The sequence below is a fragment of the Amphiprion ocellaris genome, chromosome 7 (genome assembly GCF_022539595.1).
Source record: "Amphiprion ocellaris isolate individual 3 ecotype Okinawa chromosome 7, ASM2253959v1, whole genome shotgun sequence".
Lineage (NCBI taxonomy): Eukaryota > Metazoa > Chordata > Actinopteri > Pomacentridae > Amphiprion > Amphiprion ocellaris.
The window spans coordinates 31,689,408-31,713,327 of NC_072772.1; the positions used below are offsets into that span (position 1 = coordinate 31,689,408).

Below are 23,920 nucleotides of genomic sequence, written 5' to 3' on the forward strand. Positions count from 1 at the left end.
ATGTTGACACTAATCATCCTCAGGGATTCTGATGAAGCGTTGGTGTTTTTCTTAATACCAGCAGGGTGCAGATAGTCTGCAGATCAAAAGGCTTCCAGTCAGACTTAATTAAAAATATATTCATCAGGCGTGTAGCTTTTTAGTAATTACACTTATGCATAATAGTGCAGCTAATTGATTCATTAAGTAACACAGCAGTCGCCCGGGCGCTCTGTGGTGGAAAAGAAACAGAAAAGGAGAAAGAACATGAATATAACTTCAAAGAAAGAGAAAAAAGAACTTAGAGGATGATGCACAATAGAGAGGAGTGATATTGCACAAAACAGCCTTGATAAATGGAGGTTTGTCATATATTAGTTTATATTTGTAGAAGGCGATACAAATGCTATGCTGATGCTGAATCTATACTTGATAATACAGAGCCATCTGCTGGTCAGTAACGGAAGCTTCACAGTTGCATTTTAAACCACAAACCATGAAAATATAAAACATGTGGCTCATATATTTATTGAACATTTAAACATTTGGTCACTGTGAGCCCCTCAGATGAGAGGTGACAGATCAGGTGCACAGCAGTCCCTCACAACAAAAGTGAAAACGATGTAAAAACACTGAAAACTTACAACATATAAAGTGAAAACAAAGGCAACGCTCATTCTACCACTGTGAATACACACACACCCACAAAAACACCAGCTTCATTGCCAAGGAAAACACATTTATACTCATTTATGTAGACGACATAAGAACAGAACCGAGAACCAACATTGTGCAACATTGGAAAGGGGAGCAGAAACCAGCCACATTCTGGTAAATTTTTACACTGGCTGATTGTAAATACTATAAAAAGCATCACTCCTAATAATCCAAAAATCATATTTGGCTACTAAAGTCACGAATGTGGTCATTCTTTACCAAAACATTTCTTCACAATATGGTTCCAGTTGGATATTAGCACTAAAATCTGTGAAACTACTTCCAAAAAAAACCAAACACAGTGATGGAATACATTTTCAAAAAATATTCACAAAAATTCAAAGTTCCATTTCAACTCCTAACTGCTCCCTTTTGCTTCGATGTAGCAGCAAACAAACAAACTCCTCCGCTGCTGAGAAAGTTGATTTTACTCCAAGAGAAGCAGCCTGTTTCTAAACAGTCATGACAACACACACCTACATTGACCTTGTTGCTGAGTGGACTGAACGCTGTCTGCTTTCTTGATTAGTAACCGGCCAATAAGTCAGAAATGTCAACTCCTGACTGGAGCACAGCTGAGCAGAACAGCAGAGAGGACGACCCTTTTGTAATCTTCATGCAAAGCTCGACAGAAGGCTTGAGTTGTAGCTTTACTAGAGAAAATATCCTACAGCAGAGTCGGTACGAATGAAAAAACGATTCATCCCTGTCAGTGAGGCCAAAATGAATACTGAGACTTCTCCTTCATCTCTCCTTGACTGACAGATCAAAACTAGTTCTCATGCCCTGCAGCGTTACAGCTCTTTCACACTCATACAGACATAGTCCTTTCAAATAACAGTGTGAAGCGGTGAAGCACTGAGACGGTCCTCTGCACCGGTTTGACCAGAGTGGATCATCGAGAGGACGCCTAGCAGAGAGATTTTGGTCGAACCTTTGGGAAAAGCTGGAAAAGAAAGGAGGAAAAATAAGTCACAATCATGTTTGTTCTGCAGTGTGTAATTCATAACACAACAAAAATCAACAGGTTAGTGCTAAACCGGTTTCTCACCCCGAAGTAGTTGTTTGGAACGAAGCCCTCCCTGCCGCAGAGTGAAGCCCACCACCAGTCGGAGCCTTCGGGTTTCTGCAGGATGGTAACCATGTCTCCCTCTTTGAAGCTTAGCTCGTCGGCAGCCTGAGCCGGGTAACTCCACAGAGCATACAGCACCCCGCTGTTCTCCACCCCCATGGCCTCCTCCACGCCTGGTGTTCCAGAGAAAACATGTTTCTGGGTGTTCTCTGCTCCTTTTACTGTTTTTAAACTTATTTTTGCCTGCACCTCTATGGAAACAGCACAAGCATGACTACAAGTACAGAGAACTCAGAAATATCCTGAGAGCAGTAGTACACACCTACAATGCCATACATTTTATAAAAAAGAACGAGCAAAAGTGGAGGTTTTTTTGCTAATTTATTTAACAAAAATTGAATTAAACCTTTGAATCAACTTGCACAGCATTTTTGTGCCCAAAAGTGTTACCACTACTAGAAATATAAGTGGTGGCTCTACATACCACAGATATCAGTAGATAGTAGATTTCAGATACTAGTTTTATAACTTGTTTACATACTTGTCTGCTATCTGTTCTGTGAAAACACCACCTGCAGTTCAACCCAGGTCAGGCAAATATAATTTTTGTTACGCAACTGTTGGTCACAGCTGAGTCACTAATGGCTTCTCGGTTGTGAAAAGAAACACAAAATTTTTTAGTTTTCTTCAGAAACTGTTCAGTGCTAATGGTTTATTTTTGGCAGATTTTTAAATGATACACATATGATTTTGATATAATACCACAGTTTTACATTTGAATTTGGCTAAGTTTCCAGACTGAACAGTACGAGTATTTCCACTACTGTCGTAAAGGTTGAATTCTTACAATTCTTTCTGTTTTTAAAGTTTGTGGCTCTGATAAATAGTGTTATTTTGGCTTTTTTTTCTTTAAAGAGAACTTGCATTTCAAATCTGGTGGCAAGTTTAACGGTTAAAAAGATAAAGACTGACTGCACCAGATAGGAGTAGTTTGGTCAGGTGATCAGAAACATTAATCCAGGTTAAAATATCTCTTTATGCATTACATAACATATCAAATATGTAGGAATTTATCATTTACAATAGCTGTCATTTGAAACCCTTTGCTAAAGTGCTACTACTTTGTTTTCTTCCATTAAAACAAACTATTTCCTGGACCTGCAACATTTTAGAGTAATACATTCTAAACAACTGCAGATTTTGAATGAAATGGCCTGAAATATTAAAATATTAAATACTAGCACAGCATTTCCCCACTTTTTTCACATAAATCTGTTCCCTTTATGTTACTTTGGATGACCATATTTGTTTAAAATCAAAAATGATGAACTTGCAGTTTGTTTTAGCATCTGATATATTACTAGCACGTGTTTAACTTACATTTAGGCACATGACACTGAGGACAAAAGTGGATATATCAGTTTCTGATTATTCTGCTGTGACTCACTTTTAACAGTTAATACAGTTTAACAGGGTGTGTACCGCTGTGGCCGCCTCACCTCTAAGGAAGTTCTCACACTCCTCAAACCCGACGGCGTAAGGATCACACTTCTGGGAGGCGGTGGCACCATCACTCTCCGTCATAGCCATTACAGCAGCTCCATTCCTCACCAAGAACTCGCACAGAGGACGATCGTTGCAAGAAGCTGCACAATGCAGAGGAGTCCTGTGGGCAAATGACACAGCAGGGATTAATTATGAGCAGGTACAATGTTACAGTCTGACAACATCCGAGGTGATTTGTGTATGACTGTCACAGAGCCACAAGCAAAATCGTCGCCTTCTTAGATTTGAAGATGATATTCGACAGTTAACTTTCAAAACTCTCTGAATCTAATCTATTTGTCAAAGCCCTGTCATGGAAGGAATCCTACTTAAATTAGAGGAAACAATTTACAAAGTGGATGACAAGTGTTCCTTATTTGCTTGTTGTACAGCGGGAGTCCCTCAGGGGTGTATATTAGGACCAATTTTACTTAGCATTTACATTAACAATCTTTCTCAAGTCTATCCAAATGTTACCGTTCACATGTACACTTTATTTTTCAGTTACAGCAGTGAAAACGTGGAATTCAATCCCCCCAAACATTAGAGACTCAGGAAGCTTTGCAGCATTTAAAACCAGGAGTCCCTCAAGGGTCTATTTTATGACCAATTTTATACATTAATGATCTTCCTCAAGTGTGTCCAGGTGTTACCGTTCATATGTATGCTGATGATACTGTGTTTTTATGTACAATCTAAGGAACATGTTTAGCCACACTAACAAACCCACTCGGGCAGTGACAGTACAGGCAGGATTAGAACATCTACTAGAGGTAGCAGCAGTACAGAAAGAGCTTTTAATAAACCTGCTTTCTCTATTAAATCAATGAAGACGTCTAATTTCATCCCTAAAAACATTAGGGACCCAGGAAGCTTTGCAGCGTTTAAAACCAGGAATCCCTCAAGGGTCTATTTTAGGACCAATTTTATACATTATTGATCTTCCTCAAGTGCATCCACATTACTGTTCATATGTCCGCCGATGATAGTGTGTTTTTATGCACAATCTAAGGAACAAATTTAGCAAGACAAACAGATCCACCCAGGCAGTGACAGTGCAGGAGGCATTAGAGCATCTATTAAAAGTGGCAGCAATACAGGAGGAGCTTTTAATAAACCTGCTTTCTCTGTTGAAGCAGTGAAAACATTGAATTTCATCCCCAAAACATTAGAGAATCAGGAAACTTTGTAGCATTTAAAACCAGCAGTCCCTCAACGGTCTATTTTAGAACCAATATTATTTAGTAAATACATTAAGGATCTTCCTTAAGCATGTTCTGATGTTACCATTCATACATATGCTGACGATACAGTTATTTTTATGCACAATCTAAAGAACATGTTGCAGCCAAACTAACAGCTGCAATGACTAAGGCGTCAGACTGGTTTATTAATTCTTGCTTTACTAGGCAAATAAGCAATTTGCATGTACTTCACAACAATAACTTTGTCAACCCTGATGTATTATTCAGTTTTAAATATCCAGGCAGCTGCCTTTCAAAAACAAGTTAATAGAGTCACTAGCAATGCAAAATTTAATCTGAATAATTTTCAAAGTATCTGGCACCAGTTGTCCTTATCTGCTGCAAAACTCTTTATTCATACTCTGCTTTATCCCCACCTGTCTTACTGCATTACAGCCTTATCACAGGTAGGCGTGACTACACAAGATTATCATCACTGCACCTTTCTAAAGAAACTATGTCTTTAGTTTTGACAATTTCTGCTTTTAGTCTGATGCATGACTGCTGTTTGAAATGATTCATAATCTTGCACCATCTCTTTCAAGTAGGATTAGAGCATCTACTAGAGCCGACTGCAGTTCAGAAACATACCTGTTGGTCAACCTGTTTTCTCAGTTAAAGCAGTGAAGAGGTGGAGTTCCTTTTATTGTATTTACTGAGTTTGTTTGCTATCTCACATTAATTAATTTTCAGGTTTTGTATTGTTTTATGTATGGTATGCATTGTACCTGCCCAAGGATGACAGATGCAATTATCTGATGGCTAACTGTGGCATAATCACTTTTATTTGTGCCCCTACAAAACAAACCAATCAATGACAGCCGGACATGTCACTCTGTCCGAACTGAGTTATGTAAAGCTTTCTGAGGAGGCAGATAGGGTACAGGTAAAAAAGTAAATATTTACCATCCATGGCTGTCTGGTGCACTGGCATTGGCTCCGATGCGAACCAGGAAGTCCACCACGTTGTAATGCCCCCCGCAGATGGCGTTGTGAAGACCAGTGATGCCCTCATCATTCGGCTGGCTGGGGTCATTCATCTATAGGAGATGTTTAGACACAGCAGACTTGTCAGCAAAACTGCAATTGCAACAATTTCCACCCTTATTTCTAAACATTTTCTCATAAATAAAGTCTTTCTGTGTCTGGATTCTCCCTCCAACATGACTGTCAGCATCCTCTTGAGAAATCCTGTAACTCCCAACGTCTAAAAGCAGAAAAATGGAAGCAGAAGTTGCTGTTCAGACTTCCAGACAAACAAGCAGCAGAGATGGACTGAAGAGGGGAATAGAGACTAAGCATACCTTTGTGAAGACATTTTAAGTTAAATATAACATATTTTTAAATTCCTCTTAATGTCCAAACTGAGAAGTGGAGCAGCACATCTGGCACCAAACTTTACCGTCTCTGTCAGTTTGAGTTTTTCTCCCCATAAAACATATTTATGGAGGCTGCTGATGTCAGCTGAGAGGAATTTTTAGTGGTTTTGGAGGATGAAGAATTTGTACTGACAGTAAAAGTGGCAAACAATGTTGATAAGATGACAAATGCAAAGAGCATTTTTGCCCTTATCTGAATGAGTAAAACTGTATTATTTTGTTTGTTCATCTTTAAGCTAAATAGACTGTATTCTACTCTACTCTTGTAGGCTGCATAGTTTAATTTTTACTTAATATAATAACAGAAACAACAATACTACTAATACTACTAACAATGATAATATCAAGAACAATATCACTACTTGTACTACTGCTACTACTCATAACAATAATAATAATAATAAAACTCTTATTATTATTATACTATTAACTATTTGACTAAACAATAAAAGCAACAACACTACTATTACTACTTCTACTACTCAATAATTGCAAAAATAAAAACAACAATACTACTACTGTTACGACTACAACTGCTATTACTACTACTAATAACAACAATAAGCTTTACTTCTATAACATTTTCCTAACAAATGTTACAAAGAGCTTCACAAAAGGCTAAAAAAAAAACAACATCAAATCAAAAACAAACTAATCAAAATTTGCATGGATATGAAAGTTTTTCCTTAAAAAAGAAGCATGTTTAGATTTAGGAAATCTAACCTCAACAGAAAAGTCACTCAAGAGTTTAGACGAACGCTCTCTGCTGATTTAACATTAAAAGATCCTTTAATAAGGGTAGGGGTATGGTTGTGTGAAGTCTTAAAAGTCTACAGTAAATTTTGAACCAACTGAAGCTGATGAAGGAAGCCTGAGTAATACCTGTTTAGAGCACAGTAAAGCAATCTAGATGGGAACAAATAAAAGCATTGACATCCAAGTGTAGATCCTCTAAAGATAGGAAGGATGTAATAAATCAAAGCTTTATTTTACCATCATTTAAAATATATACAGTATAATCATTGTCTCTAGTTATTGGCACTAGTATTTTAGGTACTGTTACTATCACTGGGAATAGTATTAGGTGCAGTGCAGTAGAAGTATTTAACAGACGTACCTCCTGCACAGCTCTCTGCACTGTCTCCAGCTCTCCCACCAAAGCTCCATCGAGCAGCAGAACTAGCGGACTCAGCCGAGCTCGCCTTCCAGAACCTTTGCGTTCTCTGGACCGGCGCAGGATCGAATGGTAGCTCTGAAGGGACAAAAAGGTTGCAGAAAAGTAAAAAAAAAAAAAAGCTGACTGCAGAGAAATTATTCCATCACTTTAAACTCAATTCTCGTAATAATATTCGAGGAAAGACAATATATGGTAGTAATAATAAAATATTCTGTAATCCTCTTGTGATTTACTGTTATATACACTATCAGTTAAAAAGTTTGGGGTCACTTAAAAATGTCCTTATTTTTGAAAGAAAAGCTTTTTTTTAATGAAGATAACATTAAATTCATCAGAAATACAGTGTAGACATTGTTAATGTGGTAAATGACTATTCTAGCTGGAAACAGCTGATTTTTAATGGAATATCTCCATAGAGGTACAGAGGAACATTTCCAGCAACCATCACTCCTGTGTTCTAATGCTACATTGTGTTAGCTAATGGTGTTGAAAGGCTCATTGATAATTAGAAAACCCTTGTACAATTATGTTAGCACATGAATAAAAGTGTGAGTTCTCATGGAAAACATGAAATTGCCTGGGTGACCACAAGCATTTGAACGCTAGTGTATATGTGTTATTGCAATATCTATTTTTCTACACATACTAGAATATGTACTGTGTCGTTATCTTCCTATTTACAGACAAATCTGTGCAATATAGATAATTTGTGCAATGATAGATGCAGTACTGTTATTTATAGAACTAGTGTGTTTTGGTGTATTTTTTTTATTTTATTGCTAATATTCTTTAAATGTTTGCACTATCCTCCAATGCAAATGTCCCCATTGTGTGATCTTATCTCGTCTTGTCTTATCTTATGTATTTTATAATTGGCACAGCTTATTCATAATGTGACGTAGCAATTGTTAAATCTTTCTTAGCATTTTTTGCATTGGCTTTACTCCATTTTCAGCCACTTCAGAGTTTCCTTCTTTACAGTTTCACACATTGAGGCTTCTGCAAACCAGCTCCTTACATGTGGAATCACGTTGGATGACTGAGGCGGAGCGGCAGGAGGCATCGCAGCGTCCTCCCCGTCTGAGGAGCTGCTGGTCTCGCTGCCCTGCTCCCCCCTCTGCCGATGGTCCTTCCTGCGGAACAGCTTGTCGATGAGGTTTTTGTACTGGTTGGGCTGGTAGTGCGAGGCCTTCTTCATGGGCAGCGAGTGGTCCACGGATCCTCGTCTCTTCAGGGCTCTGGGGATCTCCGCCCTGATGCGCAGCAGCTCCTCCAGGTCGGGGATCGCGTCGCTCTGGGCCTCGGGGGCCACGACCGGCTGCAGCCTGGTGGGGCTGAGGGGCCGGGGAGCGATCGGCACGCCCTCGACGCTGCCCTCCGGTGTGGGAGGATTCTCCATAATCACAGGGATGTAGCGGATGTAGTCCAGCCGCTCCAGCTCTGCGTCGACATCTCCCGGGTTCAGAGCTGCAAACATGGACAGAAACCACGTTTGTAGCACAAACATCCTGCGAACATAAATCCCAGAGTGTGTGAAGGTGTGAAATAAGTTTTACCGTCGCTGTAAATAGCCGGCTGCCTCAGCTCAGGGGGCTGAGGCTGGATTACGGGTGGGTGGAAGTACTCCCTGGGGATGGGTACAGCCGGCTGATAAGGAGCCATGTCTCCTTCTCCTCCCAGCACTCGGGGGTGGCGGGTGGCCATGGCTCCCCAGTGGGGGTTTTGGAGGCGCATGATGACTGAGAGAGGGATGGGTTTACGCTGGCGGGTCGAAGCAGAGGCAGGAGGGATGGAAATGCGGGAGATGATGGGCTGAGGGTGGTAAGGAGAGTGGGATGGAGAGGAGACATCTGGAGGGACTGATATACGAGCGTTACGGGGGAGAGAGCTGTGGGAATACTGGACCGAATTAGACCGTGGATCCTGGAAAGGAAACAAAACAGAAAGAGAAACTGTCACATTTTTTTATCTGCAACTGGAAAACTCTTCCCAAGCACCTGCAGGAAAATACTTTTCATCACAACTCAACTTTAAGCAGCACAATAGTGGAGATTGTATTAAGAATCTTGGAAAATGCAGTAAAATTCAAATTACTCACTTCCAATTACTGTTACAGAAACAATTCTATCTTAATTATATCTTAGATCATCGCATTGTTATTACTGGTGTATTATTGTGTAGTATCAGGTTACAGATATTAATTATTTTCATTACAGATTAATGGCTTAATTCTACTGAAACTGATCAACTGAAACATACACTGTTTAATAACCTCAGCTAGGGTGCCAAAAACAACACCACCACCAAACGGGACAATAAAGACCTTATAGAAATACAGTGATTCTGTATAACCAACATATATATTTTCCTAGCCCTTATTTTACATGGGATCATGTCTATTTTTGGGGTCTTTTTAATGTTTAATGAAACATATTTACATTTATAAAAACACTGAAATGACCTCAAATGTATAATAATAATACAGACACAATTATTTAAACACAGAGATATAACAGTAAAATATTTTTATAATGACAGAAACTGTATTTTGACAGATTTTTAGTACTTAAATACATTATATATTGCTAAATCAGTCATTCAACATTCTGTGGAAAACTATAGTTAGACAAGATGTCTCATTTAAAATATATATGTAAAATCTCTTTTTCCTATTAAATATCACTGCTTGTATCTCATTATACAAATATATTTAGAGCACAAACATTTTATTTAACTGTTTAATCTAGTAAATCATATCATCCTTTTTTCTTTTGTCAGTGAATGAAATAAAAACTTACTAAGTCACAAATGCAAACATTTTTGTTAATTCAGTTTCAGCTTTCCGCTATTTTACATTGGACGAGAATATTGGGATGTATTTTGAAATTTCTACATTTATTTTACAGAAAAAAAAATCATTATCAACATTTTGTAAAATGACATTTTATTATTATGTTCTCAAATATGTTTCTTGTTCTCTATAGTCGCCTGATAAATATGAGGAATGTTTCTTTAAGGATGTAGGTGGGTAGAAGTCTGAACCAAATTTCCTACAACATGGGGCAATAAAGTGAATCTTCAATTTTGATGGGATTATTTGGTTTGTAAAACTTTGGAAATTAGAAAAAAAATACTTGTCACATTTAGTCAGAGTCAAAAGCGGTGCCCTCAGGATGCTTGTTTTGATGAAGCAACAGTTCAAATCTCAAATTTATTAAGACTGTTACTGTAAAATGTGTCATTTTTGCTCAAAAAATGCATTTTCAAACACATTTCTTTCTCATAATAAGCAATCCTTAAAGCTATATTTATATATAAAGAGGTTTTGACCTCAGTGCCTTGAGATAATATGCCATGTTATGATTTGCTGCAATATAAACAAAGTATAATATTAATTAAACTGAAGCAGAATTATAAAGTAGTATGAAAACAAAATACTCAAGTAAAACCTCAAATTTGTTCCGAAACACACAAGTTGAGTAAATGTGCTCAACGACATTCCATTACTGGCTTCCTGACAAATAAAACAAAACAACAAGCTTTCCACGATGGATTTTTTCATGCCTAAATACTACAGAAAGGCGTGTCATGTATGAAAATACTGCCTCTATCTCCAGGGACAGTCTGTTCACTGTGCCTTTATCTGTCAAAAACAATGCCAGGAGACTTGGAGTGATTCCAATTAGACGGATAACTGAATCCTTAAAAGACTTCAAGGTGACGTGAATGAAAGTTTGTGCCACAGAACAAATATCTTTTACGATTTTCAATGTGTCTGCGAAAGCCGCCCACCTTCTTGGGGCTCGGGGCCGGAGGAGGACCGTCCAGGTTGGATTCTCTCCAGCTGCTGTTTGGCACAGACGGTCTCAGCCACTCCGATTCTGTAGCAGGAAGGTGTCAAGTTAGAAAACAGGCCGAGAGCGATTCCACGAAGTTACATCAGAACAGAACAGCAAGAAATGAACCGACTGTCGTAAGTGTGGTGAGGTTTCCTCTCGTAGAACACGTCCAGATCTGTCTCATTCCACTTGGAGGGACTCTTCTGCCGCTGCACACTTTCCTCTGATAGACGGGTTGATTGAGATAAAGATAGAGGAAGAAAATGCAAGCAAGGAAACACAAAAATGGATTATAAGGGCTGAGAAAGAGTAGAAATCACCAGTGATGCCAATATTTCTCTGAGGTTTTATGTGTAGAATTGCAGAATTTCCAAAAGAACACTGTGACATTAAAGCCAAAGTAATTGGCTGGGTCAGGCATTGCAGCTACAAGTCTGTTATTTTTTCATTTAAAGCTTAAAAAGTGGGGACATTTTGCTTTTTTTAAACATCAGACTATTTTTCTATATACTGATAAATAGGTTGGTTGCATTTTTTGTTGTGTCAGAGTTCTGTTACATCAAAAGTCATCACCTACTTCTAATGAAAAAAAAGTTACTGCGGTTAATAACAGTAGGAGCATGTAGGAACTACTAAGCTCTCTTAACAAATCACATCTATATACAGGGGGTCCTTGGTTTACGACGTCCTCGACCTACGGCGTTTCATCATCACATCAGAACTGAATCACGTGAAACTAGTTGGCGGGCGGAGTGGAAGAATACGTTGTCCCGCGGTGCTATAAGACAGCTTTGTTTACATTCGCCGGTTGTACACCACCTTGGATTGACTTTTGACTTTTTCAAAGAACTGATTGATATCGTGATGCACGTAATGGTTTTGTTTACATTTTGGCCGAAGTTCCGACTTCCAGCGAAAATCGACTTATGTCGGGCTGCAGTAACGGAACTCCTGTACTATGATTTTTAGGGGGGAAAAAAGCTTATTCAGCACTAAATTGAAATAAAAACAAATAGAGATCAATCAGTAGCTGTCAGTTTACAGAATGAAATTGATACACTTCAGGATTTCTGGTTAAAATGCTGCATTTTTATCATATCAAATGAATATTACCAACCTAAATTAAAATTTAATGACATCTAGAACTGACAAATACACTTTAAAATTTGACTGCCTTTAGAATGACTTTATGCTGACCATATATTGATTATTACATCTCAAATCCATCTATTGTTTTATAATTTTTATATAGCTTTTTACAGCTTTAAAGCTCTTTTGCGTAAGTGAGGACTGCACTTTTTATTTTGTTGTTTATATACAATGACAATAAAGAGATATTGATATTGATTGAATTATATGCTGTAGCCATGCTTCTTATTTTTTATATACATAATAATCATCATTTCAGGTAGTTTCTCTTTTACGTTCTCTGTGACATAAATTCATTAGCTGGTTTTGATATCTACAGTTTCTCACCTGGTTGCCTGAAACTGTTAAAATTTCGAGGCAGCGTGCTGGACATTGGATGGTTGAAGGACAGCGGAGACGGGCTTCTGTCCGGCCGAGGCGACCTGCGGCCCATCTGGCTGTTGTCATAAGGACTCAGCAGGTTGAAGGAGTTCCCGCCTGAAGAGGATCGACTCGACTGGTCCAGAGGAACAGCTGAGTGGATCGGGGACGGGCTTCTCTCCATGTAGCTGACCGAGCTTCTGGGGCTCCTGTCGAAGGGCGACGGGGCATTGTGTCGTGGGGACAGTCTGGGGCTCGGCAGGCTGTAGGAGTAGCTGTCGGATCCGACCCGAGGAAGAGGAGAGTGGGTCCTCCTGTGAATCCTGGGAGATGACAGCGGGCTGGTGGAGAAGACGGGGGAGGTGGGGATGTTTTTATTGCTGGAGATGACCGAGTCGATGGGACGGAAAGATGCTGGGCTGGTGGAGGAGCCTGAGGAGCTGCTGCTGCCGTTGGCGCTGCCGGTCGACTTCCGGGGAGAGATGGAGGAGCTGGAGGATCCGGAGGACAGAGGCTTCTCTTTGGAGATACTAGAGCTGGTCAGTTGTATCTGGGATGTATAAATATCACAAGAAGTGAGTTTGAACTGAAAAATTTGAGCAAAAACTGAATCAATGTGTGTTTGACAGCCTTCTAATGAATCATGGAATATGCTGTTTGGGATATAATCTAATAATTGCAGAATCATTTGAAGTAATTCTTTTATTTTGGTTAATAGATACCAATTTAATTTAATTTATGGACAGGCTCTTTCAGCTTTTGATATAGACTGACGGAAGAAAGGTTCTACAACTCTCTCATGTATATTAGTTCTGCATAATATATTGTTTTAGCATCAACATTGCAATGTGCAACAGCCACTTTGCAGGAAATGAAATACAAAGTAATGCAAATTAACTAAAACACATCATGATAAAACCTTTTTTTGCTACTTGATACGCAAAGAAAACTTGTAAAATTAGCATTTTCCATGACTAATCTACAAGAGAACATCATTTACTCCATTTTAAGGGTTATTGGATACCATCCATCCATCCATCCATCCATTATCTATACACCGCTTATTCCTCACTAGGGTCGCGGGGGGGGGCTGGAGCCTGTCCCAGCTGACTCAGGCGAAGGCAGGGGACACCCTAGACAGGTCGCCAGTCTGTCGCAGAGCTACATACAGAGACAAACAATCACTCACACATTCACACCTACGGGCAATTTAGAATAATCAGTCAACCTCAGCATATTTTTGGACTGTGGGAGGAAGCCGGAGTACCCGGAGAAAACCCACGCATGCACAGGGAGAACATGCAAACTCCATGCAGAAAGATCCCGGGAAAGCCGGGACGCGAACCAGGGACCTTCTTGCTGCAAGGCGAAAGTGCTAACCACTACGCCACTGTGCAGCCCCGGTTATTGGATACCCTTTTTTTAAAACTTAAAAAAAAAAAAAAAAAAAGATTTGGCTGGCATTGGAGGCTCCACATATCCTCAGCAAACAAAGTGAGAAACAGGAGAAAACCATTTAAAAGGAAGATTTTGGTTGCGAGAGAAATTTGGCTACAGAAAGGATGATGTCGACCAAAAACAGGTACTCTACCGGCAGCGTCTTGCAACTGTTACCACCAACACGAGGCAACACGGCTAATTTGTTTGATCATTTGACACGCCAAAGTCCAAAACCAAACCTGAACGCCATCCAAACCAAATCGGACGCTGTTGCCAACGATACACCATAAAAGAAAGCTGTGAAACAACCTTTTTCATTTCTAAAAAAATGTTATTTTTGATGCTGATGAACTTGGCTACAAAATCACCAAAATCATTCTAGAAAGACTAAATACTAAATGACATGTTAACAGCAAAAAGCAGGCTAAGACTGTAAATAATGTCGAATGATGACATCTTTTACAATGCATGGCAGTCAAATTACACCATTTTACTGTATTTAATTAGTGTTTTGCAGATATTTGCTATTATTTATTTGTTTTTTTTAACAGTTTCTACATTTTTTTTACATTTTACATTACATTTAAATGTTACATTCCATCAATTTTCCATCAGATTGATCTCTTTGCAAATGAGGTTGATTTTTCTCATTGCCAAACCCTTATTTCAATTTCTTAGTGCATCTTTACAAGGATTTATTTGTTCCAAATAGGATTAGCTAAGTCATTTGGTGGAAATTCCAGACTTTTTTTCATAATGGTAATATATATTGCAGAAAAACTAAATATCACAAGGTTAGTTTTTTCCAATATATCGCACAGCCCTGAAATATTACAAAAATACAACTGTGCTAAATTTTTGCAAACTGACTAAATGAGAAAACCAGTGGTGGAAATCTGTGTGTGTGTGTGTGTGTGTGTGTGTGTGTGTGTGTGTGTGTGTGTGTGTGTGTGTGTGTGTGTGTGTGTGTGTGTGTGTGTGTGTGTGTGTGTGTACCTGAGAGCCAGACGTTGTGTTGTTGTTGGGAGAAGATGCCTCCTTCAGCATGGAGTTAAACTCTCTGGATAACTCATCAGCTGTAGCCAGCGACGCGTTCAGGTCATCATTTATGGTCTGAACTGGATTTAAACCACATAAGCACCACAGACAATTAGCCGAGGATATTACTCCCATATGCACAAATATAGGCTAAGCCAGAAAGACAAATGAGGGATTTATGAAAACTCACACAGCATGCTGCTGCCAAAGCTCGTCTGGGAACTCATGGCTGTGAGGAAGCAGCGCTCTGCTCCTGAAATAAGAAAAAACCACCACAGATGTTAGGAAAAAAGACCCACACAGTATTTAAACCATGTTCTGACAGGAGTGTGCATTTACCATCCTGCACTAATACTAACATCTGCACCAATATTCTCCTCCCTCTTTAACTCAGGCTTCAGGTTTAACCCTCCTGTTGTCTTCATTTACGGGCACCAAAAAAATATTGTTTCCTTGTCTGAAAAAAATCCAAAAATTCAGCAAAATAAATTCCCCAAATTTCTGAAAATTTGCAAAACCTTTAGGAAGAAAATTCCAATAATTTTGTAACAGTTTCCCTTGAAAGTTTTAAAAAAAAAAAAAAATCCCCCAAATTTGGCAGGAAAATTCTTGTAAATATCATCAAAAAATGAGTAAAAACCTTCAAAAAAAAAAAGCCTAAAAACATCTCAAGTGTTTACATATATATCAGTAAAACGTCTAATATTTTCTTTAAGAACATTGACAGAAAAATCAACTAAAATCCAGCGAATTTCGCTGGATTTTGGTTGATTTTTTTGTGAATGTTCTTAAGAAACATTTTTTTTTCAGCATTTCTTCTTTTCCACCAAAAAATATTCAAAAACTTGCCAAAAATGTTGAAAATGTGGACATCCGAAGTTTCACTGTGAAATTTTTTTTTCTCCACATTTTCAAACTTTAAAACGGGTCTTTAAACTTAAAATCTAAGTGTTCAGCCCTTCCCTTCCTCTCCTGCTGCATGCTCCCACCTCTGTTACCTCCTCCAGGCGCCTAACAAACAAGCTGAATGCCTACCATGTCTAAACAAGCAACAGTTTCCTCATGAGAAAGAAAAAGAAAACAGGTATGCGCACTTGGAACTGACGCTGCGTGGCCCAATTGCTGACTCAACCGTGTGATCTGTGGCACCCACCAGGTGTTCCAGCTCCACATCATACATGACTGGTGTGTTTGAAAGTCGCTGTCAGACAGGCAGGCAGACAGAGAAACAGGTGCAGCGCATAGCCAGACAGGTGGATGACAAATTATATTAATACCTCAGACAGTGGTGTGTGCCAACGGGTCAATTAGTCCAGACTGATTGCAAAAAGCTATTTAACTAATGCGCTAATGCCAACAAAACTGTGCACAATAACAATCACCTAAAATACCTGCATGGAAAAGAATTATTTGGATTATTTTTGTGTGCTTCTACTTATTAAAGCCATCAGACACAGGAGATAGTTCGAGGCCTTCGATTTGGGGACAGTAAGTCAGTATGGCGCATATTAATGTGAAATTAAAAGAAATAACCTTAATATAGAGTAGAACACCTCGATGAATTTTCCAGTGTGAATATTATGTGTTAGAATGATGCTAAAAACTTAAAATACAAATTATTTGTGTGTATTTGTCTTGTAAGTCCTGCCGGTACACAAAAAATGTAAATATGTAGAATAAATAAGCAATTTACTGTTATTTTAAAGATTTTCCCGTTTTGTTAAACTCTAGATAATATCCAGTAAAATCATAGCAAAAAATGTATTTTCATGCAAATAAAGTCCGCATCAAAAAAACGTATTTCTCACAAATTAATTAGTTGTTTTTATTTTATTTTGACCGTAAAATGACACTATTTTTTTCTGTATTTAATTCAGCAAAAAAAATGACCATATTACAGATATTTGCCAATATTTGAAAGAAAAAAATATGTATAATTAGGATAGAAAAATATTTCTATTACATGCTATTTTATGTTTCACAGTTATGTTAAAATTACAGATAATATTCAATAAAATTATTTTTTCTAAAAAAGTCTTTATTTACACACAGTAAAAAACAGGCCAAAAACTGTAAATAATGTCTAAATCAAAAATCCATATTTTTTACAAGTGCTAGTTTACGCATTTGGCCATAAAAATACATTATTTTTAGGGTATTTAAATCAGAAAAGAAATATTTTAATATTTTTCTCGTAGCTAAATCCTTATTTTACATTGTTAATGCATCGTTACATAAGCAAACGTGCTGTGAATAAGTGAGAAAATGGGTATAGCTGCATATTTAAAACAGTTTTCATCAGTGGCTATTAACAGGGTGTTATTGTAAACATAAAAAAATGTCAACGGGAAATGTGTGCGATGTAATGAGGGTATTAACTCATTGACTTTATGCTTCATCATCAGCATTTTCCACCATATTGTGTTTTATTGTCATTGAGATTCTGGATTGACTCTTGTTTATTCACTTTTTTTGCTGCTATTTGGTGATTTTGAAGTTAATGCTTTCCTTCCTGACTCCTTGTTTATACTTTTTAACTCTACAGTTTCTGCTTTTAATTTGCACTGTGTCTGTTGCTCTTCTTATTAGCATATTTTACTATGTGCAAATAAACTAAGATAACTGGAAAAAAACTCCTTGGTAAAACAAACGAAGCTCAGGATTACTAGGAAAAGAGAATTTTACATTAGAATCGTAAAAAACAGGCCCAAACTTGAAATATCATTTTCACCTTTTTTTTTAACAGCTTTTAGATGTTACAGTATTAAAGAAAAACAATAGTAAAGAAACTGTTTTACAGTTCAAATACTGTAAATACTGTGAAGAAACCTAAGTTCCTGACCTTCTTAACAGGAACAATGTGTCCCGACAGGCCCTTCGTATACATGTAGTTAAGATAAAAGCCATGTGTAGTCCGAAGCTTAACATCAAATATGTATTTGTTGGGACTAATTACAGTTAAATCATATGTTTATTCAAGTGTGTTCATTCATCCCAGCTCACCTGCCTCCCATTTACAATCCTGCCCTACTTTAACAGCCGAGTTCAGTCAAACAGACTCACACTGAAGTCAGTCTTTCTGCCTGTGGAAAATGAGGAACAATTCAACAGCTCGGCCTTCTGTGGGGCCACTCAACATTTCTGAGGGCTATTTTTTTCCTACTTCAAAAACAAATCACAGCCACTCTTACACTGTGATATATAATTAATGTGTTCTGTTTTGCATTACAGGCATAATTTGGTGACAAATTGAAGTAATTTATTGGTTTCTTGTGCCCATGGCTGAACCTAACAAGCCTCATCTTGTAATGTCCTACTTTTTCCTCATTTGTTTGAGGTTATTTCTTCTACTGTGGAAAAAAAAGTACAGCTTCAAGCTAGTCTTTAGTGGATTCCTGCATATACTTATAGAAAACAAGCTATATAATAACATACTCATGGCATAGATTTGAAGTTTTTGAAAGAATGTTGTCATTTTCACTTGGATGCAGTGTGTTTTCTCACACTTTCAGTTCCCTGTGATTTTGATATGAATCTTACATTTCTAAGGAAGTGAAGGGTTTCCTGCAAACTGCTTTGAGTTAAACTGGGCATGAAAGAGATGGAAGGGAGATATTTTTCCTCCTTGTTATTAGGCGTGATAAAATATGAAAAAATCTTGCCTTGTGCACCTTTAACCCTTAGATGCACGAATGATTGGACCTTACACTCTTCCATAAGTGGGTCAAAAATGACCCTGTATAAGAACCAATGTGGCTTTTTTGCCATTTTTGTCATTTTGGTTAAGAATAACAATTTGTATTATTGTTTGCATTATATTTTGTTCACACAAGAATGATTTCATGATTGCAATGTGTTTTTTTTAACTTTATCGCAGATTTTGAACATTTTGATAATTGAAAAAGAAGAATATTACACAGAACAGCAACAGAAGAATGTCAGCATCCACTTTGTTGACATTTTTCCAATCTTTTCCTCTAACTGTTGCTGCTCTCCGTCCCTCCAAGTTTGTGCACTGTTTGTATGATATTACCAGTGATAAAGAGTTTGGGGTAGTGATTTAAATATTACAATTTCTTTAAGTATTAAAGGTAACTTAAAAATTAAAATGGAATGATATTTTTTAAAAAAAAAACATGTTTTTTGAGGAGTAACTGGACCATGAAATGATAAAAACTATGCTTGTTTTTCATCCTATAACACTAAGTACTGACTGGCAGCACTTTTCAAACAGTTTTTACTGTTGTGCACTAAAACACCAAGTCAAATTCCTTGTATAAAGAAACCTACTCGGCAGTTTCTGATTCTGACACCACCCGACAAGCCCCAACACCAGCTGAACTTTAGCCTGCAAAGGAGGTAAAACCGTCTTATATAAGGCTATGGAAGTGAAGAGTGCAGCAGATCTGGATAATGAGCGTTCCTCACAGGGACTTGTTATGTCTCAGTCGGGCCTGTTTGCAGGCTCACATTCCTCAACACTCCTCCCAGTGAGGCATTCACCTCGCACTGGCCGGGACACTTATCTCTGTCAAGAGCCGCTCACACAAAAAGAGATTACACTCTCTCTGACTCGCAAAGGTCGATCACTCACCCGGTGAACTCTCCCTCCCGCGGTCTGGTGATGCATCCACCCCACCCCTTCCTTTCCTGGTAAACTCCTCTGCACCACTGCATGACACTTTCGCCATTTCCCCTCACTTCTGTTCCAACTTTTTATGTTGTTTGCTGTGATTTAATTCATAAATATGCTCGTGTTTGTTGGCGAGGTTGGATTTTTCTCACTACTAAGTCCTTATTTCACTTTATCAGTGCATCTTTGCATGAGCAAAAGTGTTGTGAGTGAGAAAACAGGTGTAGCAGCATATTTAAAATGTTTTTCATCAGTGGCTAACAGGGTGTAAGCTTAAAAAGCTTTTTAAAGATAAATTGAGACACACAATACAACCAGGGTGTTGCCTCATTTTCCTTGGATTTATGCTTCATCATCATCATCATTTTTCATCATATTGTGTTTCATCATTAAGGAGATTCTGGATTTACTTGTGTTTTTTTCCCACTTTTTTGCTGTCGTGGTGATTTTGAAGCTTTCCTTCCCTTCTTCTTGTTTATACTTTTTATCTCCACAGTTTCTGCTGGTAATTTGCATCTTGTCTGTTTTTGCTCTTCTTATCAGCATGTTTTATTATGTGCAAATAAACCAAGTTAAACAGAAAAAAACCCTACTTGGTCAAATGAGAGACAAGCATAGGACTTCTAGGAACAGCCAACACTCATGCCCATATCACAAAGTGTCGAGCAAGGTGACACCGTTCTGTAAACAAGCAGTAGAGTATATAAAGTTATAGATACATGACAGAAGGGAGGCGCCGAGTGAATCACAGGATGATTAATCGTCTGAAAGTTTGAAGTGGACTGACAACTTGTGACCACTGCAGAGGCACTTTTCCTCTATTCCTGGCTTCTGCTGCACTTTGCTTTCTCGAGTGAAGTTTCTTGGAAAACCTGATATTCATTTTCTTTCTGCTTCCTTTTTCCAGATTACAATGTCAGCTGCTGCATCAGCTCTGTCGAGTGGTGAAAGCCAAGATGAAAGCCGCAAGATCAAAACATGAAATAAGAAAAAACTACTGGCTATTTCTGCCATGGAAAAGTTTGTTGAAGGACACCAGGAAAAGCAGAAATTTCCCGAGAGAAGGAGAAGAAGAAGGCTTTAAGGATTACAGACAATAATCATTAGCTTTGCAGAATGCCATAGGCGTGTCTGACCAAGACTACCAGCCGTCCCTCCCTTTTCCCAATCCTTTTATGTCTTTCTAACTGATACTCTAGTTTCTGCTGAACTCCTTATTTTCATGCAGGCATCCATTCATTTCCACCCTATCCTGTTTCACAATTGTCGGTGACTCCTTAATATCCTTCCTCCATTTTCTTTCAGGCTTTGTCTTGGCCGGAAACTGATGACAAAAAAAATTCCTCTTGTACAACCAAACACTTTCTATTGTGACTTCAAACCAAAAACTTTAAAGCCTGACTGTATATCATCACCCAGACAACACAAACTAGAAGAATAAAACCTCCTGTCGACCCCCCAGATCAAGTTCTGGTGAAATACGCAGTTAAAATTTAATTTCCACAAGCTTTCTCAACTGCTCCTGCACAGATTGACTCGATACACCCAGAATATCGTTAGCATGAAGTAACATTAAGGTATGCCATTAAGTCCAAAGTCAAAGATAACATCCAGTGTAATGTTTACATTGGCTCACCTCTATCTCATGGGTTAGGAATCTATTGAAAATAGACTGTTGGCATTACTGGATTCTGAAAAGACAAAAAAAAAAGAGGGGCCAAGACAAACTGAGCTAATGCAAGTGGGAGGTAGTGAGCAATTATTGTGTAAAATGTCAGGAACGTGTGTCACAGAACCCGTTAGGGAGGAGATCACAATGTATTTTAAGTCCCATCTTCAGTATACTGCTGCTGAATCACGAAGAGTGTTCATCTAAAGGTTGATCCAAACAAAATCACCTCAAACGTTAGAAAACTTACACCAAACTGCACTGAATAATAGGATGCATTGAGTATTTTCTTAGCTACTTGAGCTGCTGGGTTAAATGTGATTACAGTTTAGTTATGGGTCCACACCGACACACGACTGCTTCACTGATTAACCACCAACTTCCAGATTTCAACAACGTTAATCCTCTCATATGCAAAACTACTCCACCCACACCTGTGACCCAGTTAGTTACTGCGTTGCTCCCAACATGATTACACAAACAAGCGTGCACACTCATCACTCTGGCCATGACAGCAACTGTCATCACCGAAGCTCTTGCACAGTCCCACAGTATTGATCCTCACAAGCCGACAATGATGATCAGTGTCTGCAGACGCCAAAGTACACAAACCAAGGCAACAACCAAATAATCCCCAACTGCAGCAGAAGGTTGCTTCATTACTCTTTTGGTCCACGATGCTTTTGACTCTATGCTATAATCCCGTTCACTTCTAGAGCCTCTACTGTTCTGCACAAGCATGTGACTCAGGAATCTCTCAGAGCTGCTCAACATAACAGGCATTTCTGGCAAGTTGCATCCACGTATAATTGTGCCGTGTTCCTGTTGAAGTGCACGACTCAGGGCCTTTGGCAAGAAGCTCAAACATGCTTTCACATGTTTACACGTACATGCGTGAAGAAAAGTCTAATTAAAGTGAACTGCTGTTTGACAACAGGTTGCAACAAGTGCACGGTGCAATGCAGCCCAGTCAGTTCTGAGCAACAACCAGAGCAGAGCACACATGTTGGACAGACGCCATTTAAATCCTGCTCTGACAGGAAAGTTTGGTTTGCATGTACATCATAACTGTGCAAAGATGGGCTCGTAAATTCGTCAAAAAGTGACAGATTTCATTTCCTAACTTGCAGTCACATGAAGCAGGATATAAAAAAAAAATCTCCTGAAGTTTGTTAACTACACATTAAAATCAACATCAATGTGTTAAATCCAAGAAAATAAGGTGATCCAACAATAACATCACAAGTAAAACATCCTAAAAATATGAGAATAAAACACATACACTGCCAGAAAGTGTGTCCAAACTTTTGACTGGTAATGTTTAAGTCCCTATAGATGGAATTTGTCGTCAGATCTGGTGTTTTAAAGGCTGTGAATGGATGTCAGGGAGTTTCAGGTGAAGCTTGCACATCAGTCTGTCGGCGTCCAGCTGTTGAACGTCAGCTCCTCTGTGCGGTGGCAGACTGCGCGTCATGCCAGCCAGGGTTGGTAACATCTGATTCCCATTACAACAAGCTCCTCCTCGCACTCAGGATCCCTCACAATGACCGAGAAAACCGTGGAAAGGCGAGAAAGTCGAGGCACAAAAAGACTCAAAAAGCGACACCAGCGACCTTCCAGTCCCACAACACACACACGACCTCAGAATAAAGCGAAATTCATCTTAAATCTTTCCCTTCTCTCGGTGTTTCCCACGCAGATGAGCGCAGCCCGCGTTACGAGGAGAACTCAAGAAAACTTCCTCACCTCAGAAATGCAAGTTGTCTCTGTTGTGTTGTTCCAAAGTGGAAGGAAAGACCCGATCAAAGCGTCTGCTTTTCCTGGAGTCGTGCGGATCAGCGTGCGGTTCTCTCTTGTGGCGGAGGCTCCAGACATTTAGTCATAGCTGCGCACTGAGAGCAGTTATTTTGGCTCGGAGTCCAGCCCCCAGGCTCTGCGCTGCTGTAACCCGAGCCAGGTGTTCCTACTGCCACAGCTGGCTCAGGTGAAGACAACCTTTCACTGGACACTTTCTACTGACGTTTACTGCGAAGGAGGAGGCAGGAGCTGCATAGTTCTTAAAAACACTCATAAACTACAGTCAGACTTTCAATTTGGGAGTTACAGCCACACTTTTGGACACATGCAGTTATGAATGTAGCTAATAAAAAAATGCACATTATACAGATGAAAATCATGATAGATTAAAGATGTTACACATAGATACACAACTTCTTATAAACTTTAGAAAACATTGGGCCTATCAAGTTTAGTACTCCATACTATATTGCACCAAATATGATGCATGTACTGTATGGCAACGAGTTCAACAAAAGTGGTGCTTGCATAATATCCAAAAATAGGGCTATGTGTTTTTTTTAATTGCATACTTTGTGGTTTTAAAAGTTGATTTATGGGAATTCTCCTGTCATACACCATTTCCTACACCAGATGGGGTCTTCTGGGGAAAAGATCAGTGTTTGTTTTATTCTCATTCATGATGGTGGCGTTCCACTCAGGCTCATAGCAAAAAAAGTCCAATATTTGACTCAAGATTCATTCAAAGTTTTTATTTGCCATTTGTGTGCAAGCAGACAGTCTAGACACGATAATTCTTGTGCAGGGCTCTCTTGGAGTCAAGTAAAAAAAAAAAAAAAAGAAGAAGAATAAAAAATTAAATAAGATAAACACCAATCAAAA

General features: G+C 38.7%; 1 protein-coding gene across 2 annotated transcripts; it reads right to left on the reverse strand.

The window, feature by feature from the left end:
• Window positions 1–491: 491 nt before the first annotated feature.
• On the reverse strand, window positions 492–23,209 carry ppp1r13l (protein phosphatase 1, regulatory subunit 13 like). Of its 2 annotated transcripts, none has more exons than XM_023286966.3 (13): window positions 22,988–23,209; window positions 15,130–15,192; window positions 14,898–15,019; window positions 12,429–13,011; window positions 11,083–11,175; window positions 10,906–10,994; window positions 8,670–9,036; window positions 8,132–8,580; window positions 7,054–7,188; window positions 5,464–5,597; window positions 3,268–3,434; window positions 1,748–1,941; window positions 492–1,642 (listed from the first exon to the last, which is right to left on the reverse strand). In XM_023286966.3, the coding sequence occupies exons 2-13, from the start codon at window positions 15,164–15,166 to the stop codon at window positions 1,607–1,609; spliced, it is 2,406 nt and encodes an 801-aa protein (XP_023142734.1). In that variant the 5' UTR covers window positions 15,167–15,192; window positions 22,988–23,209; the 3' UTR covers window positions 492–1,606. The 2 variants fall into 2 exon arrangements, with proteins under 2 accessions (XP_023142734.1, XP_035811614.2); XM_035955721.2 differs by lacking the exon at window positions 22,988–23,209 and adding an exon at window positions 16,034–16,517.
• Between the last annotated feature and the right edge of the window lie 711 nt (window positions 23,210–23,920).